General features: G+C 30.4%; 1 protein-coding gene across 1 annotated transcript in view; it reads right to left on the bottom strand.

Moving 5' to 3' along the window:
* Positions 1 to 11,559, bottom strand: part of LOC107454745 (uncharacterized) — a 35,451-nt gene that overhangs the window by 3,401 nt on the left and 20,491 nt on the right. The window contains exons 8-10 of the mRNA XM_071183656.1: positions 6,778 to 6,793; positions 5,173 to 5,373; positions 3,709 to 3,725 (exon numbers count right to left, since the gene is read on the bottom strand). Of these exons, the coding sequence (XP_071039757.1) occupies positions 3,709 to 3,725; positions 5,173 to 5,373; positions 6,778 to 6,793 (234 nt within the window). The remainder of the gene's footprint in view (positions 1 to 3,708; positions 3,726 to 5,172; positions 5,374 to 6,777; positions 6,794 to 11,559) is intronic.

The following is an 11,559-nucleotide window of genomic DNA, read 5'->3' as shown; positions in this document are numbered from 1 at the left end:
TCCAAGACCTCCCTTATTAAAATCAAACGGAAAAAAGAAGATCTTTATATTTAATTCATCGTCATGTTTTAGGGGAATCAGAAATTACATAGCTTAAGTGCGAAACTTTAGTTAATTCATTATTAAATTTTTGCATCATTGAGTTAAAATACAACTAATCATAAAGTGAATCTTAATGAATAATGTTAAAGATATTAAACAAAATAATAAATAAACATCTCTCAACTTACCGCAGAAAATGCATGAAACTTGAAACGAGATATTCCATGAATTTTGTCGTGCATGTTTTCAATGATATATTTTAAGAAAGGACCTTTAAATAACAAAATTTCAAATTTATTCTATGAAACTATTTTAGTCTTCCTCAACTATTGTATATATATATATATATATATATATATATTAGCCCCAGATCAACCCCAGTCATGAACCAACAATAGAACTTGTCATCGTGTCATACACTGATCAACTTTTAGCTTCTTCTACATTTTGAACTTTTATCTACATGTGATTTTAGACTTCACATCGACTTTTATGCAAACTTTTACTTTATATATATATATATAGTCGGACCTCTATTTAAAGAAGTCGCTAAATCCCGATAATAAGTTAGTTATATGGAAAACTAGTTAAATAGAAAAATCACTTTTTTAAATACTTGAAAAACGCAAAATAGGTTTTAAATTCATAAACATTAGGCATAATTAAAGTAGAAATTGATGCACCTTTATATTGTAAAGTAGTATCTACTATTTATTTTATAAATCTTAACGGTAAAAGAAATTTGAATGGAAAGGAAGAATGGAGCAAAACATTATCCAGTGTTACACTATTACGCTACATACATTTTCAACTAAAAAAAAGAGCAAACTTTATGCGTAAAATTATAGCTGCATTTCTTACAAAAGTAATTTTGAACATTACCACATGCGTTCTTACGTTTAATTGCTACTGATAAAATCTGTTAATTTTGACTGAGTTTTTCGTTTGAAATGCAAACAAAAAGGGAAAGGGATTTTACTACTTTCTCTAAAATAACTTTTAGAGAAAGCAGTAAATTATTACATAAGGCAGTGGCTTCGAAAATTAATTCATGGTCACTTCCCCATAAAAGGCCGTAACAAGTTTGAAACGTCCTGCAATATTTTAAAAATCAGGAAAAGTGGATCTCAATGAAAAGTTCGTTAAATAGAAAATTCACTTCGCTAATTGGAAGTTATTTTACGAAGAAATTTCAAAAACGTTCTTGGTTCCTCGAAGAAACTCGCAAAGTGGAAGTTCGTTAAAAAGATCTCCGACTGTATATACATAACGGAAAATTATAAAATTAAATAAAAACGAAATTTTTTTTATTAGGAAAACGTGAAGGTTTTTTTCCAGACGCATTCCTTTGCAATGGGGAATGTGATATTTCCAAATAAGGAATAATGATCCTAATATAAAAATTACTCTTTATAATGCATCTATCGCTAAAAATAAAAAATAAAATTGCAAATGAAAATGAGTTTGAGATAAAAGAAAGCAGAAAACAAGCTTACCAACGTAGAGTAAAAATAAAAATGTCTTACAATATAGATATACTAATCTAACAGCTAACAATATTCGTTAAGAAGAGAACAATTAAAAAAAAAAAAACAGCGCTAATATCTTAAATCGCACAAAATAATTTTAAAAATATATTTGGTAGGAAAAACCTGAAGCAAATTGTATTTCAGTGTTGCCATCTATAAAAAAACACTTCAATAAATAATTATTTGGAAAATTTAAGTAATAAAACCTTTAATAAGAAAAAAAATTAATGAATAAACAAAACTAAAAAATTTAAATTTAACTAAAAAAAATCAAAATTGAATCACAACAACTTTCAAATAGGTAGTTCTATTATTACTTATTCATGCTACTTAAACTATGTTATCAACATTAACAATAGAATGTTTTATTATATATTAGCAATTCTGAGCCGAATCACAGCAAATTTGGTGTAATTGACTAAAAGGGTAAAAGAAAAATGGACCACCCTGAATAACTTTTTATATAGCGATCGGATCTTCACGTTTTAGGACTCAATCCGGTTAGTTTGAGAAAATGACTTCTAATATAATAATTAATTAGCGCAGACGATATTTTAAGTTACGAAATCAGGCTCCGAAGCGTACTTTCTCTGAGTAAACATACCCTTTTTTCAACGGATTCGCAATTCTGGAAATATGGTCCCAAAGTTTGGTAAGGAGAGTGATCCAGAGTTTGGACCACTTTATGTTAACAAATATTAATTTTACTTTCTGTGTGTTTCGCCAAATCTCAAGATTTTTTATGCGAATGCGTCTGATTTCGTAACTTTAAATATCGTCTGCACTAATTAATTAGCATATTTGAAGTCGTCCTCTCAAACCATTAAGATTAAGTCCTAAAACGTGAAGATCCGATCATTATATAAAAAGTTATTCATTCTGGTCTTTTTTTTTTGGCGCACTGTACATATATTTGGATAAACTTCGGTCAACAATGTTAACTTTAAAATCTTCTTGACTTTAAGCTTGTATGCAACGGTCCAAAGAAGGAATTCTTCATGGAATTAACATTACGCTTTGTTGCACTTTAAGCTATAGAAGATTTTCTTCTTTTCCGATTATTTATAAGTTACTTTTCAGAACTAACGTGGAGATCGATTTAATAAGAAATTAGTTCAATTCGAACTTTAGAGCAAGTATTTATTAAATATTTATCTTTGGTCTCTTATGTTAAGTTCGCACAAATAAAGCCAACACGGACTGTGCCGTTTGAGTCTGTCGTTATCAACTACGCATTTGAAAGGTTTATGAAAACATGAGTTTCTTTTATTGATGGTTGAGTTCTTCTAAAACGTGTTTCTATAAACTGAAATTATCACTTATTAAAATATTATTTAGTCAATGTAAATTGAAAACATAAAATTGAAGTTATGCAATCAATGCCAGTGCAAAATTTATCAAGAAAATTATGTACTTCACTAATTGAATAAACGATATTGATTTACTTAATTGAATGATATTTGTGAATGATATTTTTGAAACAAAAATTGTGGATTGAAAAAAAAATAAAGGAAGAAAAAAACGGATTTTCCTTATAACTTTAGAACGGAAAATTTTAATTCGGGAATGTTCCAAGGTAATGTTTCAAAGAATTGTCCTAAAATTGTCTATAACAGTTAATTGCTTATCACTGACTTTGGAAATCCCTATTTTGACACTGAAAAGCATTTTTTCTAAGGAAATACATTTTCTTAAAATAAAACAATGTACGGTAACCGTAACGGAATAAACTAGACAAAGCTCTGAAAAGTAGACTTCTATAATTTAATCATTTTAATGGTTGTGGCGAAATTTAATGATATCTTCAGCAAAGAAATCTTAAATTAAAGCAGCTCATTGGCAGCGTTTTCTTTATTGGATGGTATACTATCATGTACATGTATTACAACTATTAATGTTATTTTAATTTTTGTGCCGTTCATATACTTGACTATATGATAGCCATGTTATTATTTTATCTCTTTGAGTCATGTCAGGTCCGATTAATCAGTGAAAGTAAACCGGTTCTGAGTAACCAGAATAGTCAAAGTTGAGCCTGTCCACTACTTATCTTTAAAAAGATGCAATACATATTATTTCCAGTATTATATCTTCACTCATGACGAGCAGGAGCACAAATATCCTGTCGCAGTGTCAAAAATAAATAAGTGGTAGCTATGATTTTTCAAGATTGCTGAAAAATTCTTGAATTCAACTTTCATTTGTGATATACGAAATTATTACCGAGTTAAATTTTGCACCCCTATATTTTCTTCAAATTAACTATTTATTGATAGCTTAAAACATCTAGATATATCTCACTTTTGCTACCACTTTAAAATTTTTTCCAGATCTTGGGAAACTTGTGTGAAACTCTTTTCAACTACAAAAACTCTGATGATCACATTAACAACAAAGACTCTCAACTCCCAGTTCTAGTTGCCTACTTCAAATATCAACAAAAATATCCAACCCCACTCTTCCCTTATTGACTATTATCTTCGATGGAGAAGTAGATAGCCCTTTGGGCTAGGAACTTCGTAAAATTAGATTATATCAGTATTTTCAACTACAAAAATGACTTTCTATTAGACCGTATTGCTAAACTCAATAGCAAATGAACGGATGGAAGAGTGAGAAGTCAGCTCTTGTTACTTCGTATAACTACATATCTGACAAAGAAGTAGGCGTTACTTTTTATACCGAATCTGATTAGAGACAATAAAAGAAACGCCCACTTTTAAATTTAAAATCGTTATCGACCAGCGGATGAAGGAGAAAAAAATTATCATTCTCCTGATATTTCAAAAATGTAAACCTTATTAATCGTAAGATCAGGGGCGGATCCAGAAATTTTTCCGGGGGGGGGGGGTTCGTNGGGGGGGGGGGTCATAGACTCAAATTCCCCCTTATGCCCAGTTAAATATTTTTTTAAATATTTTATTTTTTTTGTAAACTATTAAAAAATTAATATTTTAAGTTTATTTTATCAATTTTTTTTTGGGGGGGGGGGGCGGATANGGGGGGGGGGGCGGTGGTCATGACCCCTATGACCCCCCACTGGATCTGCCACTGCGTAAGGTGACAGTATAAGGCGTAAAATGTGGATGGTATAAAAGGGTCAGCGTCAGAAGAGCTCTAAATTATTTGTGGCTTTCGTCAAGAATTTTGATAAGCAAGATTGTAATTTTAATGAATTTCGGAGAAATAGCAATAATGTGAAACTGTGGGAGTGCTAGTAATCTTTTTGTTGCTTAATGAGTAAATCTAATAGCCTGCCCATGAAAGCTTTTTGATACAATAAGGTTTGATGACTCTGACAATTTTAGGTTGTTTGTATTTCTATAGAATTCATGGTTAAATGAAATTCTTCATCTACCATTTCATTTTCTCTAATTAGGCAAAATTTTCTCTCATTGGGTTTTTTCTCTCAAAGATTAAATGTCTGTCTTCATCTGTTTTTGTTAAGGGTCAGTTTTCACTACCATATTTTTTTAATCATTTGTTATTGTTGTCCAGAAAAAAAGTAAAGAATTTCATAATAATTATAAAATAAATAAAATTTGTAATGAATGTTTTGTAGAATCTTAAAGATATATTTAAAACTAAATGTAATAATTACCTTGAAGAACGGCAATGTTTTTTTGGTCTTTTACCTCTACTTTAACATACTCATTTTGTGGTAAACAGAGAAAATTTGCACCACCTCCTTGACCTTCAGGACCGACAATTGTGCCGTTGGACATTGTTTCAGTTGCCTCCGAACAATTACTTTTACCCCAATGAATGTAAGTAGCTCCATTCCCCCGACTCAAGCTCCATTCTATGAGTAGAAAAAAAAAAGTTTTAATCGAATAAAAGTAACAAAAAAAATAAAAAACAAAACAAAAATATTATTATAATAATATAATAAATCAAGACAATATCATTTTCTAAATGGCTTGTGAGGAATATTTTAAAATAATCCAAAAACTCCAGCCAAAAATCCATTGACTATTTACTTGGAACAGCCAGCCTTGTTATTTTGTTGAGTGCAAATAAAAATAAATATAAATAAATAAATATATACAGTTGGACTTCTATTTAACGAACTTCCATTTTGCGAATTTCTCTATTTTGCGATTTTTTTCGAGGAAAAAAGAACATTTTGGAAATTTCTTCGTAAAATAATTTCCAAAAAGCGAAGTGAATTTTCTATTTAACGAACTTTTTTTTGAGATCCACTTTCCCTATTTCCCATATTTCAGAACATTTCAAACTTGTTAACGCATTTTATGGGGGAAGTGATCTTTAGTTGATTTTTGAACCCAAACTTTTAAAGAAAGCAGTAAAACCCTTTTCCCTTGTCGTTTGCATTTTAAATGAAAAACTCAGACAAAATTAACGAATTTTATCAGTAGTAATTATAATTAAGAACACACGTGGTAATGTGTGTTTAAAATTAGTTTCATAATAAATGCACCTATAATTTATACAGAAATTTAGCCTTTTTTAGTGAAAAATGTAAGTAGCACGATAGTATAACAAAATGTTTTGCTTTATTCTTGTTTTACATACAGATTTCTTTTAAGATTAAAACTGAAAAATAAATAGTAAATACTAGTTAACAAGATGAAGGTATATCAATTGCTATTTTAATTATGTCTAGAATTTATAAATTTAGGATCTGTTTTGTGTTGTTTAAGTATTTCAAAAGGTGATTTTCCATATAAAAAACTTTTTATCGGGATTTAGTGACTTCATTAAATAGAGGTTCGACTGTAAATAAATAATTAAATAAATAAATAAATAAATTAATTTAAAAGTAGAAGAAATGATTAGAAGTCGGAATAGAAAAAATAAATTGGTACGTGTATGAATATTTTGAGTACGTTAAAGTATATAAGTTTTGAAAATTATTCTTTATCTTAAATAATAATTAATCTTAAATATTACGAAAATGTCTTTTTCTATCCTGTTTAATTTCTTTATTATTCTTATCTTACTTCCTTGTTTCAATAAGGATGATTTAGTCTTTCCAGTGGTATGAATATTGAATTGGTTAAGTCAAAATAGAAAAAAATTAATTGGTACGATTATATCGAATACCTTAAATACGTCAGTTTTGAAAATTACTTTTCATATTTATTTATTCATCTTAAATATCATGATAATGTGCCCCTTCTATCCTGTTTAATTTCTTATATAAACATTTAACCGAAGATTAATTTACAGTTGTGTTACTTACCTCCTTGATCTTGAGCCTAAAAAATGAAAAAAAAAATGTTTTAGTTAAGGAAACAAGTGTAAATTTTATAAAATTACGAGAGTTTACATTTCAGATGATCATTTAATTTCATTAAAAACAACACTTTAAAATCACAAATAGTAAAAATGTAGTAAAATCCTAAGCGCGTTTCAATATCACAATCAATATTCATCAGTAGGACAGGTTATTGTTGTTGCTTGGAGACCAGATCTCACAATTAAATCAAAAACTCCATCCTCCTCATTCAACAGCTGCCCCACAGAGGCACAAATGCAATTTAAGATATGAGAGGGCGATGACAGAACAGCATAAGTCATATCGTTTCCGTTAAAGATTAGACTCTTAACCCCTTCCTTCTCGCTCCCGTGTAAATGACGTGGTGAGGTTTCACCCTCTATTTCTTGCTCCCGTGATATTGACGGGCTGGAGTGTTTAGTAGTAACGCGCCAATAAGAATTAAACTAATTAATTTCTTTTGCCCCGAAAACATTTTATTTCTCATTTTACACACCAGATGGCAGTACCAGGATATTTTTAAGGTAATTGCAGATATTTATTTTATTTTAAACTAGATGTCAGCACTAATCAAATACATAATACAAATACGAAAGCCAAAAAAATAGGGACTTTTATGACCGTTTTCTTGAAAATTAACCGATCGTTAAGGGGTTAATGTGACCAGTCCTAAGTCTAGATAGTGTGGTCTGAGCAAGTCTTGGACAGGAGCACTGCAATGACAGTCCAAGGGACTCACATATCAGGCATGTTCGGGTGGGGTTCTCCAAGTGGCGTTTACATTAGCCAAAAACAGGGAGTGGACCTCAGAAGTTCGCAGTTTAACTATTATTATTTATTGTAGCTTATTCCAGTGATTGCGGTGATCCAGTGACAGCGGTATCAAGGATAAGGATATGCGTTGGAAGCTCCTTTTACTGTTATGCATTAAACCACACAACTGGAATAATTTATTTCAAGCAAAATCTTTTAATAATTTTAAACAAATAAGGATGGAAAAATAAACTCGATTGAAGTATGCTTAAAGTATACCCTGAAATATATCTCGAATAAATTTTGAAATCGATAAATAAAAAAATACTTTTTCGACAATTTCGTGTAAGTTGGAAACGTTAACTTGTTTGATATAACTGTCTTTGAAACTATTTAACTTTGATTTCTGGTGTTAAGGGACATTCCATTTTCTCACTCATTTTTTTGAAATTTCAATTGTAAAAGGAATTTTTTTACGTCCTTAAAATTTTTTTAAGACTTGCATTGACTCTATAGAACTGGTTCCCAACCTATCAACCTATTTAGATCAACTCCTACATTTTTATTATCACAAGAAGGTTATTCCCTCCTTCAAATTTACAAACATATACAATATTTATTCAGATTTTTATTATTTCATAACAAGTTTTAAAAATTAAACAACAAAGGCAGGAAAGAGTTTAATATACCAATTTTTTTATATTTTTTCTCTTCGATTTTCAAACTAATAATTTAAGCGTAAGGAATAGTATTTTAATTATACAGAAAAAGTATTAGTTTAGCAAACTGTGTTGTTAGTAATTTTTTGTTTAATGGGATTCTTGTGGTAGTTTTTTCTTCGCGAATTCTTTGATACATGGAGTAGCGTTTGCTAAGGCAAAGTTACTTTTGAAGTCAAAGTCACAGTGATCAATTTCAACTCCCAATCTGTGTCTCTAAGTCTACGTAACTTGATAGAGGTCTTATATCGGATGATATTTTGGCCAGATTTTGGTTTTATTTGATTTGTTAGTTTTTTTCATTGCAAAAAAAAAAAAAAAAAAAAAAAAAAAAAAAAAAAAAAAAAATTNAAAAAAAAAAAATAAAAATAAAAATCGTATGATAAAAAACGTTAAAAAATTCAAAAAAAAAATTCAAAAAACGATTCACTACAAAATGAGGAAAATTGTGATCACCGCAGGGCGATCACATGTTACCCATTGGCAAAATAGTTGCAGTCTAATTTTTTTTGGAAAAGAAACTTTAATTGTGTTTTCATCTAGGACATCTTTAACTGTTAATCCTGAACTGCTCAGTACACAATTTCGCAGACATATTTGAATTCAGCTCAGACGCATTCTGTGTAAGTTCTATTGAAAACTGAATAGACATTGAACAGTCAATCGAGATCAATATTAACATTTTCGGAATGGTACAATGGTGTTTAAAGGAGATTGTAAGCTGCATCATACATCCGTTTCGGATTCATGAGTTCATACATGAAATATGATTTGAAAGCTTGGCGTTTTTTCAATTTTGCATGAATAGTGAATGAATCATTTATATTGCGTGGAAGACAGTCTATGGTCTTGTGCAAGTCATTGGGTATGTTGACAATGGATCCTTTTAGTGATCAAAACCCAGTTCTGGGGCCCTATTACCAACTCATCGAAACTTATTCCGCTCGGAAACGATTCCGATCGGAAACTAGCTTTCATCGGATTGCCAATTTCGTAAAACCCACTTTGCCGTAACATGAGCATATCGGAATCCGGAATCGAAATCGCCATTCCACACGATTCCGGTGAAATTGAAGTATGTAGGCGGGGCTAACTTTGACCAATTAGAAAATTATTATAATTCTAATTTATTAATCTGGCAACGATATGTTTGTATTCTCTACTTCTATGCGAGTTAAAATCGCATTAACTTAGAACTGAAAGCTTAAAAATTCATACATTTTCAACAATTTTGTGTTCTAAAAGCCAAGTTGGTGTTTATTTGAAATATAGAGAGTAGTGTAGAGTGAAATTACAATATAGTATTTTCAAATGGCTTCACTTACAAAAATTAATATTCGCCTCCAAACAATGATTGTGGAATGCCTAGAAAACAATCCAGATTAAAATAAAGGATTTTTTTTTTATGTAGCTTTTGTTATTAATTTCCACAATCCGATATTATTCATTTACACTACTGAATTTCGCCTATGAGTAACACCATTTAAAAAAAAACTAATTTCCAATCTAAATTAATTTCTAAATTTTGTTGTCGGGATATTGGAATACCCAAAATCTTTTAAGCCGATAGATCTTTCTCTTAATAGTGTTTCGATCACTCTCTTCAGCAATAGCTGGCTGTATGACGGAAAACAGTGCCATTTTGTTCACTGAAATATATAAACTCTTATCGGAATCTAGATTTCGCTTACTCTTAAACCTGCCGGAATGGGATTCGTAATAATTTCGCATCGGAATTTAGTTCCGAGCGGAATCAAGAGCTCGTAATACGACTTAACTGACATTCACGGATTTATGAAGTCACGAGAGTTTCATTTCGATCGGAATCAGATTCCGTGAAGCTGGTAATAGGGCCCCTGGTATTTGCATGAAAGAGGTTCGGAGAGCCACCATTCGCTCTTCGGTAGGGTTGAATTTTCCCAACCACTTTGGTACTTTTGTGAGGGACGGGCTTCATGCTTGCGTTAGCGAACGGAATTCTTTCGTTTTTCCGTTTGTGTGTAACGCTTAAGGTACTCCTGTCTAAGTTCTTTAGCTTTTCAGCCTAGGTAAGTTTAGGCCTTGGCATCGTTTTTTTTTTTTGCTTCAACTTTTGGGACCATGTCAATCGGTTTGGACACTCTTTATTTGTGATATTCACCTGTCATACTCCTGTGATGCTCACCATTATTGTGAAAACGATTCAGTTTGAACTGTAGGTTAGAATTTCTGATTCCTAATTAAAACAATAAAAACGAAAATATCGTTCAAATGATGAAATTCTCTTTATTCACAACTCAAGAAGTATTTATGGGATCTCTCTGGTCCTCAAAAATAAACTCACCAACTTAATGCATAACATAATTAAAAGTGAAAAAAAAATTCTAAAAAAATTATCAAACAGTAGCTGTCACCATAGCAACGAATGCGCACTGTTTACTATTACTCTTGATTATTGTAGTTGAAAAGTGAGGACGCCATGAAATCCAAACCAGGACCCATTTTGCCAATGGGTAAAAAAACAATTTGTCTCATTTAATTAGTTTTACTTGTGCAATAAAATGTAAATTCGAGGCAGTATGTTCTTACAATTTTAATTTGCGACAATTTCTAAAAATTTGCGATTACGTGTAATAAGGTTCAATATAGCAGGTTATTTTAAGCAAATTTATAAATTGGAACTGCGTCAAAATTTCCGAGTCTTCCGGTCCCAATAAATTATGAAAGATAAATCTAAAATTATAAACGTCGCAAAAAAAAAAAAAAAAAAAAAAAAAAAAAAAAAAGAAAAGAAAAAAATACGCGATTGCTGTCCATAAGAACAAATGCTTTTTCTTAATATATTGCTGAATTACATGTGAATAGAGCGCGTTCTCATATACTTAATACGAAATTAAGAGGTCACGGAAATTTCTAATCGGCTTTTTTAAGTGATCATCTTTTGACGGGCTTGATTTTGAAACGACCTTATCATAAATCAATATTGTTTTTCAGCAATTATTTTAGATTTCTATATAGTTTTTTTGCAATCCTGATTTCTTAATAGGATATTATTACGAATTGCGAAGAGAATTTCGAATTGCGAATGTGTATTATATAACTTTTTAACTCACGTGGTCGACTCGCTCCGACTTTGACATGATTTCACATTATTTTTCGAACTACTTTTTCGGACTACTTTTAAATGTCTTATGCGTAATTCAATATTTTGGTTCATGTTAAATCATCACATCGTTAAAATTTGTTGCAATTTCATTATGGTATTAAATGGAATATACTTAATCTTTATAAAAAA

The sequence above is a fragment of the Parasteatoda tepidariorum genome, chromosome 7 (genome assembly GCF_043381705.1).
Source record: "Parasteatoda tepidariorum isolate YZ-2023 chromosome 7, CAS_Ptep_4.0, whole genome shotgun sequence".
NCBI lineage: Eukaryota > Metazoa > Arthropoda > Arachnida > Araneae > Theridiidae > Parasteatoda > Parasteatoda tepidariorum.
This window is presented reverse-complemented; position numbering and strand designations above follow the sequence as displayed.